Genomic DNA, 18,143 nt, shown 5'->3' with positions numbered 1-18,143 from the left:
CATTGTTCAAAACTGTTCTGAAAATCTTGCAAAGTGACAGCCTTCAGTGCTCCCGTTGTTTGCTTCTTGACCTCCTCTTCATCCTGGAAACGCTTTCCTATATGGTCCCTCTTCATGCTTGGAAATAAGAGAAAATCACAGGGTGCAATGTCTGGGAAGAAGGTGGGGGAGCAGGTGGGGTTAAGCGGGTATGGAAACTGTTGTTATTCTGTTTTTGTGAGAAACTGCCGCATGTTCAATACTGTGTGGGTGGGAGTGTTATCGAGATGCAGACGCCACTCACCTGATTGCCTAAATTTGGGTCATTTTCTCTACACTGCATCACACAATTTTTGAAGCACTTTAGGGTAAAAACCCTTGCCTGACTCAAAGCTTCTTATTTGAAAGCCTCTAGAAGCATTGTGACAGCTTCTGTTGCTGTTTACCTCATAAGGAAACAGAACTTGATGTAAACACTTTATTCTTTCAAGTCTGCCATCACAAAATCGACAAAGAGGCTCAAGAAAAAAAAAAAATTACACTGATCTTACAGACCTTTCCCCAAGGACTCCAATTGGCCAAATGATGCAGAGGGCAGTCAAATTCACGCTCCTAGCTGGTAAACGTCGGAACTAACGCCCCTTCAGCCTCCAGAAAAAAATCTAGTTATTTTTGGGTCCTCCTTTGTATGAAGCTTGGAAGGATTTCAAGGCAGCTATAAAAGGTGTTTGTTGATCTTCTTCTCTAGTCCATCTACTACTGTAGTCGGGACTTCGTACACTGTCAGGAGCCACATAATTCTACTTACTCACATATTTCTAGATAGAAATCTGTATTGATAAAGTCATAGACTGACAAGTCTGGCCTTTCAGGGAAGTTCAGTTTTCCTCAAAAAATCCTCTGCTTGCTTCTCAGTTTGTTATCCAAGAAGGTCTTATAGGTTTTTTCCCTAGCCACTTGATAGGGTTGCCCTTAATACCTGGAATATCTTCACCCTGTAGCTGCAGCTTGAACTTGGTGGTAATTACACCCTTTCTGATCACTAGACTTCTTGACTTTGTAGACTTGAATCTCATCCAGGTCCATATAACCAATGTTGATAGGGTTACCTGTACATGAGTGGTGGTAGTTACAGTGATGTAATCCATTAGGCCTCTGATGGCCAACAGGTGGCTCCAAAAGACCACTGTCCACGAGATTATTTGAAGCTGCTATAGTATGGACATTGGTGTGCATTCTCACAGATGCCTGCAGTTTTGTGATAATTTGCTTGGTCGCCATGTACTTGAGTTAATAGACAGAAAATCTGCGGCACTTTGTGGGGATAGAAATGTAACAAGCCATACAAGCTGGCATTAACAGGACAGTGAATATGTGTGGCTTGCATGTGATACTACAGCTACCTCCCAGTTCATTACATCATACAAACAGATGTATTACTCACTGCGGTGGGTTGACACCTTGCCTGGGATTGTTTCCTGCCTTTTGCCCTGTGTTGGCTGGGATTGGCTCCAGCAGACCCCCGTGACCCTGTGTTCGGATTCAGCGGGTTGGAAAATGGATGGATGGATGGATGGATGCATTTACTCATACAGTACCGCCATCTAGTGTTGGTCTACAAACACACTAACAACTCACTGCAGTTCATCAGCATGGCTCTGAATTTTAATTTACAACTAAGAGAATTTTCTGCCATAAGGTTACACTTGCTGTATCATAGATAGATAGATAGATAGATAGATAGATACTTTATTAATACCAAGAGGAAATTCACATAATCCAGCAGCAGAATACTGATTCAAAAAATAATATTATATTAAAGAGTAATAAAAATGCAGGTAAAAACAGACAATAACTTTGAATAATATTTACATTTACCCCTCCAGGTGGAATTGAAGAGTCGCATAGTGTGGGGGAGGAACAATCCCCTCAGTCTGTCAGTGGAGCAGGACAGTGATAGCAGTCTGTCGCTGAAGCTGCTCCTCTGTCTGGAGATAATACTGTTAAGTGGATGCAGTGGATTCTCCATGATTGACAGGAGCCTGCTCAACGCCCATCGCTCTGCCACAGATGTCAAACTGTCCAGCTCTGTGCCTACAATAGAGCCTGTCTTCCTCACAAGTTTGCGCAGGTGTGAGGCGTCCTTCTTCTTTATGCTGCCTCCCCAGCACACTACCACGTAGAATAGGGCGCTCGCCACAACCATCTGATAGAACATCTGCAGCATCTTATTGCAGATGTTGAAGGACGCCCACCTTCTTGAATCTCATCCAGGTCCATATAACCAATGATGATAGGGTTACCTGTACATGAGTGGTGGTAGTTACAGTGATGTCATCCATGAAGCCTCTCATGGCCAACAGGTGGCTCCAAAAGACCACTGTCCACGAGTTTATTTGAAGCTGCTATAGTATGGACATTGGTGTGCATTCTCACAGATGCCTGCAGCTTTGTGATAATTTGCTTCGTCGCCATGTGGTTGAGTTGATAGACAGAAAATCTGGTGTGCTTTGTGGGGCTGGCAACTGTAACAAGCCATACAAGTTGGTGTTAACAGGACATTAAATACGTGTGGTTTCATGTGATATTACAGCTACCTCTCAGTTCATTACATTATACAAACAGATGTATTACTCATATGATGTGTTTACTCATACAGTACTGCCATCTCGTGTTGGTCTACAAACACACTAACAACTCACTGCAGTTCATCAGCATGGCTCTGAATTTAAATTTACAACTTTGAGAATTTTCTGCAATAAGGTTACACCCTCTGAATCACAAATGTTTGGTACATTAAGGTTTGCAAATGTAATTCCTGCTCTACCTGCTTTTCATTACCTCTGTATGTTTTTGCATCAACAGTATTATTTGTAAAATAAGATTCAATACACCAATGTTCAAAATGGCACACATTAGCACCATCAAATATAGTTTATTAAAATAAACCTTTTGTCGGCATGGCTGTGACAAAAATAATTCCATGCATTCTGTGTGGAACTAAGTTCATCCATTATCCAACCCGCTATATACTAACTACAGGGTCACGGGGGTCTGCTGGAGCTAATCCCAGCCAACACAGGGCACAAGGCAGGAAACAAATCCCGGGCAGGGCACCAGCCCACCACTGGACACACACACACACCAAGCACACACACACACACGGGACAATTTAGAATCCCCAGTGCACCTCACCTGCCTGACTTTGGACTGTGGGAGGAAACCAGAGTACCCAGAGGAAGCCCATGCAGACACGGGGAGAACATGCAAACTCCACACAGGGAGGACCCGGGAAGCGAACCTGGCTCTTCTAAGTGTGAAGTAGCAGCGCTACCCACTGCACCACCGTGTCATCTGTGGAACAAAGTCATTTTTCTAATAGCTTCTCTTTTTTCTGTAAAAAGCACCTCGAAAACCTTTTTTTATCATTTAGTGTCTGCTTTCACAGTACATGTTGTCACCAGAGAGTCACCTTTCAGGTTCAGTTGAAGGAAGTGGTACCACCCTGGGACGAGAGGGGGTGCTATCTATCGCTAATAGCCTTGTCTCCCTTCTCCCTCACAGACTCGAGAAACCTCCTCTTAAGGGTACTGAAGTGAAGTAAGCCGTGTCTCTTCTAGTCCACATGATATAAAAGGAGATCGCTCCCGGTAGGTGGTGTTTCATTACGACCTTACTTCTGTGCTGAACTAACCCATGAAACTCATGTACTGATGTTCCAGAGAAGACAAGAGAGACTGTTATGAAGACGCGTTGGCACTTAATTTCCTTTTAATTTTATTTTTGCGTAGGTGGCACCCCAAGCATCTGACTTTGTCCTGTGTCCTCTTTTTCCCAGCTACAACGTACACAGTAATTTCATCAGCATATCTGCAGTGTACGTCTGTGTGATTACTGTGAAAATACTGTATAACTTAATTAAGGGGTTAGGTGACGACTCATTTCTTATTCCTATTCTGTACTTGATTGTCTACTTACCTGTACTGTACAAGTATTTGATGTACACACTAACTATACATTAATAATGACAAAATACACATAATATTGGTAATAACTGAGTAACTACAGAGTAAGTGCACATGAGACACTTACTGTCAAGGGTTAAATTTATAACAAAGTACTGATGGAAAGCAAACACAGGTAAGGTGTCTAGAAAGACATAAAGCAGAAGAATGAACTCAAACTAAATAAAACATCAGAGCTTGGCTTGAGAAAATGTTTGTTTTGTTTAACACTGCATTGAATGTTCACAAACAAGACCTTTAGATATTCTTGATATGCAGTCTTAAGGAATCTCCCTCTGTGTGTCTGTCACCATTAGAAATGAATAACGTCAAGTCATAATTAAAGTTTATTTGTGTCCCTGCCCATATCGAACTGGCTCGGTGAGGAACTAAAGCACTTGAAGCACAAGCTGACTGTGGAAGCGGACTATCATATGTGATATTCTCCACTGTTTGTTGCTTTATATCTTCTGAACTTTCGAAGTTTTTTGCTATAATTTTCAGATATGTTTTGGCTTAAAGTACTTGGAATAATCTGTGGGTTACAAATATCTTTTGCTGGTAAGTTTTAAATTCACTAAGATTTTTTTGTCACTTGAAATTACTTGCAAGTTTTTATCTTTCATTATTTATTACAGTGTCAAGATGTTAACAGGGATCTTATTTTTATTAAATATCCTCAATGCAAGAAAAAGTTTAGGAACAATTTGAAATTTTTCAAATTCCTGCATTGTTTGCTGCTAAAATGTGATTTGGTATTCATCTACAGTAAGTAATAATAATAGTTAAAGAAAGCCTATTCAGGCAAAGTGACGTAACTTTATTGAACATACTGTTTAAAGTACTCCTTTCTTTTCACTCAATATACTTGTTTAGAACTGTGTTTTCTGCTCCTAGTGCTATAAAAACAAAAAAAAAAATATTTGCAATTACAAAAAGCTTTGAGACTGTCTTTAATTTCTATAAAGCCTAATATTGAAAAACTACTGAGTAAAGTGCAAGCAAAAGGCTTACATTGAATATTTTGTGATTCTCATTATAAATTGTATGCATAATTTATCTTGGGTGCAATGTGAGTTGGGTAGTGGCCGAAGGCGGGGACCTTGGCGGTCTGATCCTCGGCTACAGAAACTAGCTCTTGGGACGTGGAATGTCACCTCTCTGAAGGGGAAGGAGCCTGAGCTAGTGCGCGAGGTCGAGAGGTTCCGGCTAGATATAGTCGGACTCACCTCGACGCACAGCTTGGACTCTGGAACCAATCTCCTTGAGAGGGGCTGGACTCTCTACTACTCTGGAGTTGCCCCCGGTGAGAGGCGCCGAGCAGGTGTGGGCATACTTATTGCCCCGACTTGGAGCCTGTGCATTGGGGTTTACCCGGTGGGCGAGAGGGTGGCCTCCCTCCGCCGGGTGGGGAAGGGTCCTGACTGTTGTTTGTGCGTATCGCCAACAGCAGTTTGGAGTATCCACCCTTTTTGGAGTCTCTGGAGGGGTTGCTAGAGGGCATACCTTCTGGGGATTCCCTCGTTTTGCTGGGAGACTTCAATGCTCGTGGGCAATGACAGTGAGACCTGGAAGGGCGTGATTGGGAGGAATGGCCCCGATCTGAACCCGAGCGGTGTTTTGTTATTGGACTTCTGTGCTCGTCACGGATTGTCCATAACGAACACCATGTTCAAGCATAAGGGTGTTCATATGTGCACTTGGCACCAGGACACCCTAGGCCTCAGGTCGATGATCGACTTTGTGGTGTGTCGCCGGACTTGCGGCCATATGTCTTGGACACTCGGGGGAAGAGAGGGGCGGAGCTGTCAACTGATAACCACCTGGTGGTGAGTTTGGCTTCGATGGTGGGGAAGATGCGGTCAGACCTGGTAGGCCCAAGCGTGTTGTGAGGGTCTGCTGGGAGCGGCTGGCAGAGTCCCCTGTCAGAAGTAGCTTCAACTCCCACCTCCGGCAGAACTTCAACCCGCCCCGAGGGAGGTGGGGACATTGAGTCGAATGGGCCATGTTCCGTGCCTCTATTGTTGAGGGGCTGACCGGAGCTGTGGCCGCAAGGTGGTCGGTGCCTGTCGTGGCGGCAATCCCGAACCCGTTGGTGGACACCGGCGGTGAGGATGCCGTCAAGCTGAAGAAGGAGTCCTATAGGACTTTTTGTCCTGTGGGTCTCTGGAGGCAGCTGATAGGTACCGCAGGCCAAGCGGAACGCGGCCGGTTGTTGCTGAGGCAAAACTCGGGCATGGGAGGAGTTTGAGAGGCCATGGAGAGCGACTTTGGACGGCTTCGAGGAGATTCTGGTCCACCGTCCGGCGTCTCAGGAGGGAAGCAGTGCAGTGTCAACACCGTATATGGTGGGGATGGTGCTGCTGACCTCGACTCGGACGTTGTGGGTCGGTGGGAGGAGTACTTCAAGACCTCCTCAATCCCACTAACATGCCTTCCATGAGGAAGCAGAGCCTGGGGACTCTGAGGTGGGCTCTCCCATCTCTGGGACTGAAGTCACCGAGGTGGTCAAAAACTCCTTGGTGGCAGGGCCCGGGGTGGATGAGATCGCCCGAGTTCCTTAAGGCTCTGGATGTTGTAGGACTGTCTTGGTTGACACGTCTCTGCAACATCGCATGGACATCGGGACAGTGCCTCTGGATTGGCAGACCGGGGTGGTGGTCCCCTCTTTAAAAGGGGACCGGAGGGTGTGTTCCAACTATAGAGGGATCACACTCCTCAGCCTCCCTGGAAAAGTCTATTCGGGGTTCTGGAGAGGAGGGTCCGTCGGATAGTGAACCTCGGATTCAGGAGGAACAGTGTGGTTTTAGCCCTGGTCGCGGAACAGTGGACCAGCTCTTCACCCTTAGCAGAGTCCTGGAGGGTGCATGGGAGTTTGCCCGACCGGTCTACATGTGTTTTGTGGACTTGGAAAAGGCATTCGACCGTGTCCCTCGGGAATCCTGTGGGGGTGCTCGGGAGTATGGGGTACCGGACCCCCTGATAAGAGCTGTTCGGTCTCTGTACAACCGGTGTCAGAGCTTGGTCCGCATTGCACGCAGTAAGTCGAGCCCGTTTCCAGTGAGAGTTGGACTCCGCCAGGGCTGCCCTTTGTCACCGATTCTGTTCATAACTTTTATGGACAGAATTTCTAGGCGCAGCCAGGGTGTTGAAGGGGTCCGGTTTGGTGGACTCAGGATTGGGTCACTGCTTTTTGCAGATGATGTTGTCCTGTTTGCTTCATCAGGCCGTGATCTTCAGCTCTCTGGATCGGTTCGCAGCTGAGTGTGAAGCGGCTGGGATGAGAATCAGCACCTCCAAATCCGAGCATGGTCCTCAGCCGGAAAAGGGTGGAGTGCCCTCTCAGGGTTGGGGGAGAGATCCTGCCCCAAGTGGAGGAGTTCAAGTATCTCGGGGTCTTGTTCACGAGTGAGGGAAGAATGGAGCGTGAGATCGACAGGCGGATCGGTGCGGCATCCGCAGTGATGCGGGCTCTGCATCGGTCTGTCGTGGTGAAAAAGGAGCTGAGCCGTAAGGCAAAGCTCTCAATTTACCAGTCGATCTACCTTCCTACCCTCACCTATGGTCATGAGCTATGGGTAGTGACCGAAAGAACGAGATCGCGAATACAAGCGGCTGAAATGAGTTTCCTCCGCAGGGTGTCTGGGCTTTCCCTTAAAGATAGGGTGAGAAGCTCAGTCATCCGGGAGGGGCTCAGAGTAGAGCCGCTGCTCCTCCGCATCGAGAGGAGTCAGATGAGGTGGCTCGGGCATCTGATCAGGATGCCTCCTGGACGCCTCCCTGGTGAGGTGTTCCGGGCACGTCCAACCGGGAGGAGGCCCCGGGGAAGACCCAGGACACGCTGGAGGGACTATGTCTCCCGGCTGGCCTGGGAACGCCTTTGGGATTCTCCGGAAGAGCTGGAAGAAGTGGCGGGGAGAGGGAAGTCTGGGCCTCTCTGCTTAAGCTGCTGCCCCCGCGACCCGACCTCGGATTAGCGGAAGAGAATGGATGGATGGATAATTTATTTTTCATTCCTATTGCCTTACAGTTTCTGGCAACTAATTAAAAAGCTTTGTTATTGAAAATAGGCTGTGAATGCTAGAGGGCGTCTTTGACACCCAAACCCCAAACAGGATAACACAAAACAATCTTGGGTTAAAATTAAAGGGGGATTTATTACACAAATGTGTACCTCTTTCTCTCTTCTTCTCTCCTCTCTCTACCACACTGCTCTCCTCCAGTCAAGTTTTATTGAGGACCCGGAAGTACTTTCAGTTCCTAGGGCTTTTGCTTGTTTTAAGCACTTCCGGGTCATATAGAAGTTCCCAATAGCAGGGAGTATAACTCTTGACACACCAACGGACTTCAGCAGGGTTGCGTTACCGGACTACAATTCCCAGGATGCCCTACTGGTTTCTGACCAGGCACCAATATGCAGGGCTGCTTCTATCTAGGTGTCCTTGGGGAATAAATAGCCCCCAGCGACAGTCCTTTCCTGTCCCCCTTTATCCCAGTCAGGGAAGATACTCCAAATATATCCGGCCTGGACACCAGTCCATCTGCCTGGGCTTCCCATCCGGGTAAGTAATCTCCCTCTCCTTCTTCTGAGATGTCCATCCATCCTCCTGGGGAGTCTTGTGTTATTTATTTATATATTGTTTGTTGTTGTTGCCTTTTTCTTGCATTTCACATCTGGAATAAACTAAGTACATGCATACTGTGGCCTTCAGAGGGTGCTCCTGCTGTCCAGACCCAACATAGACAGATGCAGGACATAAGTTCTGCACACCTGCTTTTAGTTTTTCTTTCCCATTTCCCACTAGTAAACACAGTTCCAAAGCACAAACATAATACTTTCTTTTCTTTTCTTTCCTCTGTTTCTGTCCAATCCCCCTCCACTCCTCCTGGCAAGCTTAGTCTCCCTTCCTCCCGACTATGGCACCCAGAGTAGTGGTAGGTGGCTCCTTTTATAGGGTTCCCAGAAGTGCGCCAGGTGTTCCACAATCTCCTTCCGGCCACACTTCTGGGTGTGGTGGCAGCCCTGTAGAGGATGGCTCAGCCACTCTCCATGTGCGCGCTGGCAGCGCCCATGAGCCACAACAGGGCTGAGCTTCCATGCTCCAAACCCATGGCACTGTAGCAAGTCAGGGTGCTGCACTCTGTCATTCTGGGGGTGGTGTTGCCCCGTGCAAGCTCCTTCTCTTGGCCCTTATGTTTTGGAGACATCCCAGCTTGATAAGATTCCTGGCCATCCGTTACACTGCCCCTCCCTCAGCTGAGCTCTGTGGAGTGAAGTGTTCAGTCCTGCGAGGGTTGTCTTCCTCCAGGAGAGTCCATGGTTGACCAGTCCCTACCTTTGCCCTGAAAAACAGAAACAACAGAGTGGCAAGGAGACATTGTGCCAGTATTGTCTCCTGTGTTCCTTGTATGGACAACGTCTCCAGCCATGACCCGGTCAGCGGCATTCGTAGCACAACACCCCCTCCACTGGTGCAGGACAGGATGGAGTGCTCTGCTCTACACCCAGCTAAGCTCAGCTTATTCCTCTGCCTGACTCACATGCTACAGTGTCAGGAGACCTGCTTTTTCTTACGTGTCCCTTTTTTTTTTTTCTCTGGGGTGCAATGAGAGTTTGGATCTCCCTATGGGATAAAGAGGGTCTCAGCACTGAATGCGCCCCTTTTGTTTTCTGTGTGCTGATTGCTGGTTTGGCATGGGCTAATTAACCTTGGCAGTCTCCCCCACACAAGCATCTTCCTCAGGGCAATCTTCTAGCCGCACTTCCAGGTATGGTGGCAGCGCTTCAGAGGAGGGCTCAGCCACTCTCCATGCACCCCCTAATGCTCCAAACCTGTGGCACTGTAGCAAGTCTTGGGGGGGTTGATCTTTCCATTACATAGGTATCCCAATACAATACATTTTCACACCAGCTTTTTCCAGTGCTGGGTTACGTGAGTGAGGACAATGCCTTTCTTGATAGCCCTGAGTGCAGAGCTAGTCATACAGACACATAAATCTAAGCCAGTATTTGTCAGGCACTTTAGAGTCTCAGGAGGCTGTCGCCAACTTGTGAGCATATGAGTCTTGTTTATGGTCTAATCTGATCCCCACCTTTACCATCCACTGTGTGGAGCAATATAGCCTCGTGAGACTTTTTACCCTGTTTCTAACCACATTTCTATTCAACCACTCTGACCGTGTGGCCACTGTTTGATTTTATTTCCTTTTTGTAATTGTGCTTATTTGTCTTTTTCCCATGGGGTAGCGTTAGTAGGGGGAACTGGGGGTGAAGCCAGCATGATTAGAAACAGGATTTAAATACTGCATGGCACTGCCTACCCCTTCGCGACACAGAGACGTGATCTGCGTGATACAGCAATATTCAATCTTCCTTGTGTGAAAGTTTGAGAAACAGGAGTACAGCATTTCAATTACTTATGTGTATATTAAGAAGGTAAGAAACATTTTTTGTTGTACTCTAAGTTGACATTGAAAGAGCGCTATTCAGAAAATTAACATAAGGAGAATGTGCAGCAGACAGCCTCTGTGTATGCTAATTGAACCCATGACACTTAAACTTTAAAACTGTATGCGCCGATGATTCAAAGCCATACTAAGTAGTACTTACAAATAAAGTGTAGCCTTGAGTCCTTCATTAAACAAGTTCTCAATAAAGTCAAATCTAACTCAAGTTTTCTGTGTAACGATGCTATCCAATGGTAATGAGTATTTCACTGCATTTGGCTTGATGTAGGTGGGATATTTGATAAAAGTAGAGTAACTCAGCTGGGGTAACCCCTTGTGGTATATACGTGTGCAAATTGCATATTTTAATGATGAAAGAGAGCAGACAACATAAAATCTTATGATTTTATTTTGAAAGAAGACACATTTGCCTATGTAGAAATACAATACAACCTGCTACTGAATGATGATAACACCTACAGCTTCAGCAAGGTTGTGAATGTGCATAGTAGAGATTATCATAAACATCACTACTCCTGCCACGTGAGTCATTCCAGCCTGCCAAGAAAACTCATTGTGCCCTTGAATAAAAAAGGTAGGAGTTTTAAACAGATAGTCCAAGAAACTTAGAAATGCAACATGTGAAATATTAGGAATGTTTATTCTCTACAAATGATCTGTATTTTATTGTAAATTCATAAAATGGTTTCATGTGGGAGAGAAATTAATGTTCTAAAAAGAATTAATTTGTAATATGAATTAAATACTGAAAAAAATGGTTAGGCTAAAACAAAAGAAAAGTATGAGAGCCATACTGTACTTCTGAGTGCTCTGATTAATTCATTTTATTGAAGTTTTCTTTACCCCAGCAAAGCAAATTATACACATTTGGCAGTGTTTCATATTTTCCTTTCCTAAAAATTGAGTAGCTGGGTGTAAAGCTCAAATATGAAATTTCGGAATAGTTTAAAGTTCACATCTTCAACAGTTCGACCACATTGATTGACTACTGCTTGACACACTCACGCAGATGTTAAAACTGACGTCTGTTAGCAACTGGATGCTGTTAAGAGTCTTTGCCGGACTACCTTCTCCATGGAGTTTATTATTTTAGGGAATGGTTGCCAGGAAACTGAGCTGCACACTTAAAAACAGTCAGATTCATCTAATACTTTAGCAATTACTGTAACTGTAAATCCTTTAGCTGTTGTTTTAGCTGAGCATACTGGTGATATTCTTATAGGCTTTTGTGTACAAGTAAACAAGACAAAATATTAATGGTCATACCAATTATATGAAAACTGATGGTTGGAATTTTTGGTACAGATTATCTATACTAATAAAAGGCAAAGCCCTCACTGACTCACTCACTCACTGACTCATCACTAATTCTCCAACTTCCCGTGTAGGTAGAAGGCTGAAATTTGGCAGGCTTATTCCTTAGAGCTTCCTTACAAAAGCTGGGCAGGTTTCATTTCGAAATTCTACGCGTAATGGTCATAACTGGAAGCTATTTTTCTGCATGAACTGTAATGGAAATGAGCTGGAAAGCCGTGGGGGGGGCGGAGTTTCGTGTGACATCATCACGCCTCCCACGTAATCACGTGAACTGACTGTCAACACACTACGTAGAAAACCAGGAAGGGCTCAAAAACGCACTGAAGAAAACATGCATTATATAATTGAGAAGGCAGCAAAACAATAAGAACCGAGCGAGTGACATATACAACCATATTCATGAGTGCTGCTACTTTGGAAAGAAAGCACGGTGTAAACCTAAACTTTAAATTAAAAGTTAATAGACAGGCTGCCGCTGGTGTTTCTCATGCCCACGGGTAATGCGGGATACAAGTTTAATGAGAGGACGCAGGATATAAACGAGAGTTTTGATCACTTTGTAACTAAGTTAAAATTGCAGGTGAAGGGGTGTGCTTATGCAAATTCAGACAGACTGTGTTTGTGGGGGATTGACAGTTAACGTGGGTGGGGGAGTCACGTCATCATCTCCCCTCCCATTTACCTCATTTCGCTCTGAGCTGAGCTCCGCGGCTAACGCCATCTTCCGAAGCAACTTAATCACACTGCCACCAAATACTAACAGAAAAATCCACAAGTTAATACACACGCTGTCTCTAGAGATTCTCCACACTCAATGTATTCCTCGCGTCCCCTTTATACCCTCTGATCTCCCATTTCAATTCAGATGCCTCCAATTTCCAGTAAGGCTCAGCTGCGCGATGACAAGTAATAAGTCTCAGGGACAGATCCTACAAAACGATGCCATTGATTTCAGGCAAGATTGCTTTTCTCCTTGACAACTATACTTGCATTCTCAAAAGTGAGCTCGCACAGCTTCGTCATATTACAACCGGAGTGCAGCCAGAAACTTTTAAGTGCCGGGTCTTAGATAACATAAAATTAAGCCGTAGACATCGCAACATCACACAAGATAGCAGCTCACGAGAACTTACTGAACGCAGTACGAGTGATCAGTTCCATGCATCAAACCTGTTCAAGAAACGCATTACACAATTGACAAGGTGATGGCTTTATATGGCGTTCGTTTATAAAGCAGCAAAGAGGCTGTGTGAAGGCAACTACACAAAAAAACAGCAGAACGCCACACTCTGAATGTATTCCTGGCATCACCGTTATACCCTCTGATCTCCCATTTCAATTGAAATGCCTCAAATTTCCAGTAAGGCTCTGCTTCGCGATGACAATAAGTCTCACGGACAAACCCTACAAAAGGTTGCCATTGATTTGAGGCAACATTGCTTTCCTCCTGGACAAAACTATACGTTGCATTCTCAAAAGTTATATATCTATACTAATAAAAGGCAAAGCCCTCACTGACTCACTCACTCACTCACTCACTGACTGACTGACTGACTCATCACTAATTCTCCAGCTTCCCATGTGGGTAGAAGGCTGAAATTTGGCAGGCTCATTCCTTACAGCTTCCTTACAAAAGTTGGGCAGGTTTCATTTCGAAATTCTACGCATAATGGTCATAACTAGAAGCTATTTTTCTCCATTTACTGTAATGGAGTTCAGCTCGAGGGGGCGGAGTTTCATGTGACATCATCACGCCTCTCACGTAATCACGCATTACGTAGAAAACCAGGAAGAGCTACAAAACGCGCTGAAGAAAACATGCATTATATAATTAAGAAGGCAGAGAAACAATTAGAAGAGAGCGAGTGACATATAAAACCATATTCTGCGGCTCACATGAACTGCCGCAGTGCGCAGACAAAAAGCAACAGTTCCAAAGAGTGTTGAACAAAAACCGAATTACACTGCTACGCTCAAATAGATAAACCACACGCCGTGGTGCAATAGTAGAGCCTTCGCCAGTAGCGCCCACGTCCGAGGTTCGATTCCCGAGAGGGGATGCACTAAGTATGTACGTGCGCTTCTCGATTTAATTTAAGCTCGCATCCCCTTAGTTTGAGACGTATGAAAACACATTCGGTTAACGCAGAAAGACAGATCACCTATTGAAGCTTCATGAATAATGGATACTTTATTCGCGATCAATGATTGTTTTGGTAAAGCCATACTCAGTGTATTCATTAGATGAACGGTAAAAAAGTAAGAGCGAGGGGACGGTAACTTACTGAAGCACACAAGCAAAACCACAATAGCACGCGGGCTCGATGTACTGTAGTGAGCGTCAACTAGATCTGACTTGCGCGATCACCATTCCAAAAAATATTTCTTTTCAAGTTCTATTTAGTCCATATGAGTCAAACTCAAGGGCCACATCCGGCCCAGCGTGTAATTATATCCGGCCCGCGAGATCATTTTATATACTGTATTATTGTTATTAATGGCCCGGGGATATGAAGCGCTGGTAACACAAACTACAGATCCCATAATCCAGCGCTTCAGCTGCCTTGCCGAAACACTTACCACGTTAATCAAGTCTAGCTTATGATGCTACAAGTTATTGCCAAGCTAACCCACATGATGCCAAAGAGAAAAGGTGATTCTGAACATAGAGCCTTTAAAAACCGATGGGAGGCTGAGTATATGTTTACTGACATTGCCGGTAAACCCGTGTGTCTCATTTGTGGAACGTGTGTACAAAAACTGGGGTCTCCTGCCCAGCAAAAGTCGAGCAGCCGGCGCGTGCGCATAGCTGTGCCGGGATTTGAGACGCTGACACTCACTTCTGCCTTAAGTCAAAGTGAGCACTTTTAATTTTTTTTTCATCCTCCCCTTGAGCTATAGCCCAGACAAGTGCAAACACGGGACCCCTTTTCTACACCATGGCAAAATAATATTAAGGTGATTCACACTTTCTTTTGCACGTATACGATTATGAGGTCCTTAGCTCGGATTATGAAGACACGCACACGAGTGGAGGACTGACAGTGCCATCACAGCCGATTAATGGCAGGGATGTCTCACCAGTCTACACAAGACCCACCGCGACTGTCCCCAAAAGGCAATCATAACGTCACCAAACACATCTCTCTATACTATATAAAAGAAAAAGGCAACTTTCCTTTCTTTACACCTTTTTTCATTTTATCCCAAACCAAAGCCTTTCTCTCTTAACACTGCAGAGGACACAAAACAAATTTTCTTTAATTGTTGGTAATACCAGTAAGGCACATTACCAGAGGCAGAAATTTGAACGTTCACATAGAAAATGTAATGTATATGTAGATATCTAATGTATATACATATGTATATAGATATGAAGATATGTATGTGTATATATATATATATATATATATGTAGACTCAAACCCATTATGACAGCAGCAATCCAAGCTGTGAGAAAACAGTAAAAATGAGGCGTCAGATGTCGTGGTACATTTTCTAATGCAACTAGACGAAAACAACTTCGTGACGCTGCCGCCAAATACACAAAACAATTACTTTCACAATCATGTTACATTATTTTTCAAATGTTTCCTTTTCTTTGATAGTAAAACTATTTCAATATATTCAATATATATATAGATATATATATATATATATATATATATATCAGCGCTTAACGATTCATTTTACCCTCGCAACCCCTTAGTTTGGGAATAAGTATGAAAAAATATGAGGTTAACGCAGAAAACAAGATCACCAATTTAAGCTTTAGGAATCATAGATACTTTATTCGACATCAATAATTGTTTTGGTAAAGCCATACTCGGTGTAATCCTCCTTCCATGTTATAATATTTCCGCGACTAGCCAAGATTAAATGAACGGTAAAAAAGTAACAGGGAAGCGACGGTGACTCAGGCAGGCAGCCGACAGCTCAATAGCTCGAATTTGGATATAAGTAGGTTCTATTTAGTCACCAGAAATATCTTTGGTAAGAATGGAAGTTGGATCTAGTCTTTAAATTTCAATTTATGCAATGATGATTAAATTTAACTTTCATTCCTACTAAACATATTTCTGTCGACCAAATAAAAATTACTTATATTTCAAATTTAAATAGAACTTGAACAAATATGATAGTTCATAATACCCACGCAGCACTAAGTGCACGTAAGATTAGGAGTCATCCGTTTTAACAAGCAGCATATTGCACTGATACGAAATAGCCTGCCCATTTAATTATTTAGGAATGGATAGATAAATTAAGATTTTGTACAAATAATGTTTTAAATTTTTCTTCCTCGATGGATTCTGGCACCCCCAGCAACAGCTCCTCGCACCCCAAAGGAGATATGTATATAGATATAGATATAGGGTTTCAAGGGTTGTTACTGCTGGAGTGGAACTGGGGATAAGCTCCCAGTTCTCAAGAAATACTCCAAATAGCTAGCGTCTCCCAGCGCCTCTGACAATCAAATCCAGCTCCTGGCCTTCACGAGCGGCTCATTAATGAGTCCGGCGAAACCCGTTTTAAACCAACAGGAGAAGGGATGGAAGGCGGTCCACTGGCGCCTCAAAACCAGTTGCTTCGGGCAGATGGGGCTCGTCAGCCTTGTAAGGCTACTCATCTAGGAGAAGGAAAACTCTGATCCCAAACCTCCACTGCCTTGTGGCTAGACCCATTCATGGGGAAGGCTAGGGGAGTAAACCCCGAAGACAAATCAGGAGTCGGAGTCCCTAAGGCAGTTTGCTATCTGCTTGTCCCATAGCTTTCTGGCAACTCCTGCGACACCTTGGATGCCAAGATGTATACAGTGGTGTGAAAAACTATTTGCCCCCTTCCTGAATTCTTATTCTTTTGCATGTTTGTCACACAAAATGTTTCTGATCATCAAACACATTTAACCATTAGTCAAATATAACACAAGTAAACACAAAATGCAGTTTTTAAATGATGGTTTTTATTATTTAGGGAGAAAATAAAATCCAAACCTACATGACCCTGTGTGAAAAAGTAATTGCCCCCTGAACCTAATAACTGGTTGGGCCACCCTTAGCAGCAATAACTGCAATCAAGCATTTGTGATAACTTGCAATGAGTCTTTTACAGCGCTCTGAAGGAATTTTGGCCCACTCATCTTTGCAGAATTGTTGTAATTCAGCTTTATTTGAGGGTTTTCTAGCATGAACCGCCTTTTTAAGGTCATGCCATAGCATCTCAATTGGATTCAGGTCAGGACTTTGACTAGGCCACTCCAAAGTCTTCATTTTGTTTTTCTTCAGCCATTCAGAGGTGGATTTGCTGGTGTGTTTTGGGTCATTGTCCTGTTGCAGCACCCAAGATTGCTTCAGCTTGAGTTGACGAACAGATAGCTGGACATTCTCCTTCAGGATTTTTTGGTAGACAGTAGAATTCATGGTTCCATCTATCACAGCAAGCCTTCCAGGTCCTGAAGCAGCAAAACAACCCCAGACCATCACACTACCACCACCATATTTTACTGTTGGTATGATGTTCTTTTTCTGAAATGCTGTGTTCCTTTTACGCCAGATGTAACGGGACATTTGCCTTCCAAAAAGTTCAACTTTTGTCTCAATAGTCCACAAGGTATTTTCCCAGAAGTCTTGGCAATCATTGAGATGTTTCTTAGCAAAATTGAGACGAGCCCTAATGTTCTTTTTGCTTAACAGTGGTTTGCGTCTTGGAAATCTGCCATGCAGGCCGTTTTTGCCCAGTCTCTTTCTTATGGTGGAGTCGTGAACACTGACCTTAATTGAGGCAAGTGAGGCCTGCAGTTCTTTAGACGTTGTCCTGGGGTCTTTTGTGACCTCTCGGATGAGTCGTCTCTGCGCTCTTGGGGTAATTTTGGTCGGCGGCCACTCCTGGGAAGGTTCACCACTGTTCCATGTTTTTGCCATTTGTGGATAATGGCTCTCACTGTGGTTCGCTGGAGTCCCAAAGCTTTAGAAATGGCTTTATAACCTTTACCAGACTGATAGATCTCAATTACTTCTGTTTCTGTTCTCATTTGTTCCTGAATTTCTTTGGATCTTGGCATGATGTCTAGCTTTTGAGGTGCTTTTGGTCTACTTCTTTGTGTCTGGCAGCTCCTATTGAAGTGATTTCTTGATTGAAACAGGTGTGGCAGTAATCAGGCCTGGGGCTGGCTACGGAAATTGAACTCAGGTGTGATACACCACAGTTAGGTTATTTTTTAACAAGGGGGCAATTACTTTTTCACACAGGGCCATGTAGGTTTGGATTTTTTTTTCTCCCTAAATAATAAAAACCATCATTTAAAAACTGCATTTTGTGTTTACTTGTGTTATATTTGACTAATGGTTAAATGTGTTTGATGATCAGAAACATTTTG

General features: G+C 44.2%; 1 protein-coding gene and 1 long non-coding RNA gene across 3 annotated transcripts in view; both read left to right on the top strand.

The window, feature by feature from the left end:
- Nucleotides 1-4,331: 4,331 nt before the first annotated feature.
- The window catches only part of LOC120539124 (zinc-alpha-2-glycoprotein-like), a 117,257-nt gene continuing 103,445 nt past the window's right edge, over nt 4,332-18,143 (top strand). Inside the window, exon 1 of one of the 2 annotated variants that reach the window (XM_039768918.1) lies at nt 4,332-4,544. In XM_039768918.1, coding sequence (XP_039624852.1) covers nt 4,490-4,544 — 55 coding nt within the window. In that variant the 5' untranslated portion in view covers nt 4,332-4,489. The remainder of the gene's footprint in view (nt 4,545-18,143) is intronic. The other variant, XM_039768916.1, reaches the window with a different exon arrangement.
- LOC120539125 overlaps nt 10,901-18,143 on the top strand; it is a 29,979-nt gene continuing 22,736 nt past the window's right edge. The window contains exon 1 of the long non-coding RNA XR_005635558.1: nt 10,901-11,025. This is a non-coding gene — a long non-coding RNA (uncharacterized LOC120539125). The remainder of the gene's footprint in view (nt 11,026-18,143) is intronic.

The sequence above is a fragment of the Polypterus senegalus genome, chromosome 11 (assembly GCF_016835505.1).
Source record: "Polypterus senegalus isolate Bchr_013 chromosome 11, ASM1683550v1, whole genome shotgun sequence".
Lineage (NCBI taxonomy): Eukaryota > Metazoa > Chordata > Cladistia > Polypteriformes > Polypteridae > Polypterus > Polypterus senegalus.
The sequence above is the reverse complement of the archived record's forward strand: the minus strand, read 5'-3'. Positions and strand labels throughout refer to the sequence as shown.